General features: G+C 41.6%; 1 protein-coding gene across 4 annotated transcripts; it reads right to left on the reverse strand.

Annotated features, from left to right (window-relative positions):
* Nucleotides 1–866: 866 nt before the first annotated feature.
* On the reverse strand, nt 867–3,067 carry LOC115761870. Of its 4 annotated transcripts, none has more exons than XR_004017780.1 (3): nt 2,472–3,067; nt 1,360–1,362; nt 867–1,226 (listed from the first exon to the last, which is right to left on the reverse strand). XR_004017780.1 is itself a non-coding variant. In XM_030703870.1 (3 exons), exons 1-3 carry the CDS (start codon nt 2,321–2,323, stop codon nt 970–972), a joined length of 291 nt encoding a protein of 96 aa, XP_030559730.1. In that variant the 5' UTR covers nt 2,324–3,067; the 3' UTR covers nt 867–969. The 4 variants fall into 4 exon arrangements, 2 of the variants coding, with proteins under 2 accessions (XP_030559730.1, XP_030559729.1); XR_004017781.1 differs by having other exon boundaries at nt 867–1,232; nt 1,315–1,362; XM_030703870.1 differs by having other exon boundaries at nt 2,293–3,067.
* Nucleotides 3,068–3,286: the final 219 nt, after the last annotated feature.

Genomic DNA, 3,286 nt, shown 5'->3' on the forward strand with positions numbered 1-3,286 from the left:
GTTCCAGTTCGGTCCTTGTGCCGCTCTACGTAGCTTATAATACAAATTACACTTTTTGGCATATTTCATTTTCATTTTGGATTTTTTTTTTGGTTTTGTTTTTCGCTCCGTCTGGCAGGGCCTAAAAACTTGTGTCTGGCAATGTTTACTGGGTTACTAGGTCCTGGTCCACAGAAACCCAAATTAATAGCGTCTAACGGCAACGGGGCGTATGGTGTAAGGTGTGGCGTATGGGCGATGTCGTCTGGTCGTTGGCTCTGTGCTTGAGGCAGCTACTGGCAGACCATTTTTACAACTATTGCTAATTTTAACGTCCTTATTGATTTTACACGCCATTCCTCAAGTTAACGCTGCGTGGCGTCATAAAAAGAGATGCCATGCCCGAAGAAGAACACAACGGACAGCTGCATTGTGATATTCTCTTTTGGTTTTTATGACGCTCGCTAAGCGAGCTGAGACAACAAGCAGACTATAAATCAAATTTCCATCAAAAATCACGTGCCAGGCAAACGCTTAGTGGGTTAATTGTTGTTGCTGCTGTGGCTGCTGCTTATTAATGAAAGCGAAAAGCACTGCTTATATAATCACGGCAAGGGCCTGGATCGTAGCCAGCTATCGGCTGGCAACAATCAAACTGTAAACTGCCACTGCGCACAGCGCGGCCGCCGATTTTCACATCAAAATTGGCACAAGTTCATCATCATCATTATTGTGAGGAGCAGAGCAGCAGCGGGGTGGGGTAGCAGCAGCGCTGATAGTAACTACTGCTTGGGGGTTGTGGGGAGGCGTGGCATGCACGTTGAAAGCTCAGAGACCGCCAGTGTGTTCAATTTATGAGCCGCAGACAGTCTGCCCTTTTTATAATCGATTGTAGTTTTTAATTAAAATTTAACTTTATAATGATTTTTTATCAGCTGCTCCTGCTCCTACTGCTGCGCCTTGTGCTGCAGCCGCCAGATCTGTTTAAGTCTAAATTAAAAAGAAATTTCTCATTTTAAGCGAAACGGCCAACAGGAAGCGGCCTCGGCGCGCAAACTGGGCGTGAGCCAGCTGGAACGTGATCGGGCAGCAGGAGCGAGCGTTTAAGCGAGCCGGCAAATAAGGATTAGTGACAGACAGCCCAACAGACAGCCCGACAAAGAGACACACAGGCATCAAAGTTTGATCGCTGGCCAACTTGGTAGGTTGATTAATGTGTGAACCAGCTCGGGCCACGTGTGCGGAAGCTGAAGCTGAGAGCGGCCCCATGAAAAAAGTGCACGCAATACTAAATAATGCTATGTGTTAAATGACTTAATGTGAAATGTGACTTACCATCGTATGTTAGTTCTGAAGGATTGAGTGATGATAAGAACTTACCATCTGCAAATAGAAACAAGAACCATAATAAATTAATGCCACTTTCAATTTAATGCACATTTTGTATTAATTAGCATTAAAAAAAGGGAGATATGAGAAAAGTCCACATAATGCAGCTAAAATAAATAAATAATTTTCAAAATTCACCAGCCTCTATTGTTTTTCTGTATTTTTTTTTTTTTTTGTTTTTCTTTGGTGTGTGCACACCTTTCACAGTGTCTACACACGCATATGTATATTTTTTGTTTTTATAACGCATTATTGTTATTAATTCGATTATTGTGCAGCATTTAATTTAATACGCTCCATGCCGCATTATGCACAATAATTATTTTAAATTCACTTTGACAAGCAGTTTTATTGACCGCTGCCTCCCACCGCACCTGCTGGCCGCGCGCTTTTGCCATTTTGCAATGTTAATTTTAATTTAATATTTTAACAATGTCTCGTGTTTTAATTTGGCTTGCGGCTTAACGTGTTTGTTGTTGCGTTGTTGTCGTTGTTATCGTGCAACAAAAATGCAAATTAACGCACAGATCTACATTTTTTTGTTGTTGTTATTTGTTTGTTTGTCTATTTGAAAATATTTATAGCTGTCATGGGTAATTTTTTCTTTTGCTTTTTCAGCTTTTTGTTAGTTTGCAGAATGTTTGTTTTGCACGCATTTCATTTCAATAAATTATTTAATTTTTATTTAAGTCTTTTTGTGCTTTTTATGCACATTTTTGCATTTTATGGCATATAAAATGGCATTTTAAGCCAATCATATGGTGCTCGTAAACCATTTGCTGTGCCAAAACAATTTTCTGAATATTAACTAGATGGAGGAATCCCTTGCTCTAAAACGCTTCTATTTAAATTTCAGTGTGTACGTTGAATAATATTCTATATAATAATAATAATAATAACAATAATTTAATATTCAAACTCAGCTTCGTATGATGTATATGGGAATACCATCCATATGTGTATATACGATATACTAATTCTTGGGACAATTCAAAGGGTATTTAGTTGTAGTTCATTTAAGCACGAGTTGTCCTTGTTTCGTCTACTATGCTGCTTCTTGCTGTTTTTTGGTTTTAGTTGTAAATAAATCAATGATAATTAACCTTCTGTAGCGCGTAGAAATAATTTTACTGTCAATGTTGTCAGCACTGACAGTCGAACATCTTAAATCATTTTGTTCCTGTTGTTCAACGTGCTGTAAAAGAGACTCGGGACTCGGAGCTGACACTGACACCGGCGACTGGCAAAAAGCAAATCGAAATGAAATTAAAAAGCGCAACAGCGACAGACACTAAACACGGTTAAATGAACAACGCGCCCCGAAAATGCCAAATGCGCAAAATAAAATGCCAATTCGCACTCGCATTCGGGCCAGAAGAAGACCGACTGAGACTGCACTGGACTGGGAACGGGAAATGTGCTCGGTACTCAGCTACGGGTGTTGGATTGGAGGTCTCGCGACAAAACACCTTTTCAAAATGCGCACAGCAAACGGGCTGCGGACAGCGGACAACGGACAACAGACAACGGACTGTGGACAGAGAGCAGCAATGGGGCCTCGATTTCTGATGCGTAGACGTCAAAAACGCCGTGGTGGCAATTAAATGCCTTCGACGCGATGCGACGCTCGTTGCCAACGCCTCAGCCTCTGCGTCAGCCGCTGCGTCAGCCTCTGTATGCCTCAGCCTCTTGGCTGCCTGTTGGCCAACTCAGTGGCGGTCACAAATAACGCCCAAATATGGCGCAATTTCATTCGCAACGCAGCGCATCGAATCGATTGCCGATGCCACCGATGCCGATTCATTTCAATTCGTTGCGTTTCGATTTATTTATCACCTGTCGTTGGAAATTGAAATTGCATTTCGCTTGGCCAACGTAGCGACTTCTTTTCGAGCTGCGTCTCCGTTTTGACTTCTTC

The sequence above is a fragment of the Drosophila novamexicana genome, unplaced genomic scaffold, assembly GCF_003285875.2.
Source record: "Drosophila novamexicana strain 15010-1031.04,08,12 unplaced genomic scaffold, DnovRS2.1 tig00000512-arrow-arrow-pilon, whole genome shotgun sequence".
Lineage (NCBI taxonomy): Eukaryota > Metazoa > Arthropoda > Insecta > Diptera > Drosophilidae > Drosophila > Drosophila novamexicana.

Excerpts from the sequence above, each read along its gene's own strand:
- LOC115761870 (XM_030703869.1), bottom strand. The coding sequence starts at position 2,323 with ATGGATGGTATTCCCATATACATCATACGAA. Across the intron at positions 1,363-2,292 it reads TCCCATATACATCATACGAA|ATGGTAAGTTCTTATCATCA; the intron begins GCTGAGTTTGAA and ends TTCTATTTGCAG. Across the intron at positions 1,233-1,314 it reads TTCAGAACTAACATACGATG|CTTCAGCTTCCGCACACGTG; the intron begins GTAAGTCACATT and ends GGCCGCTCTCAG.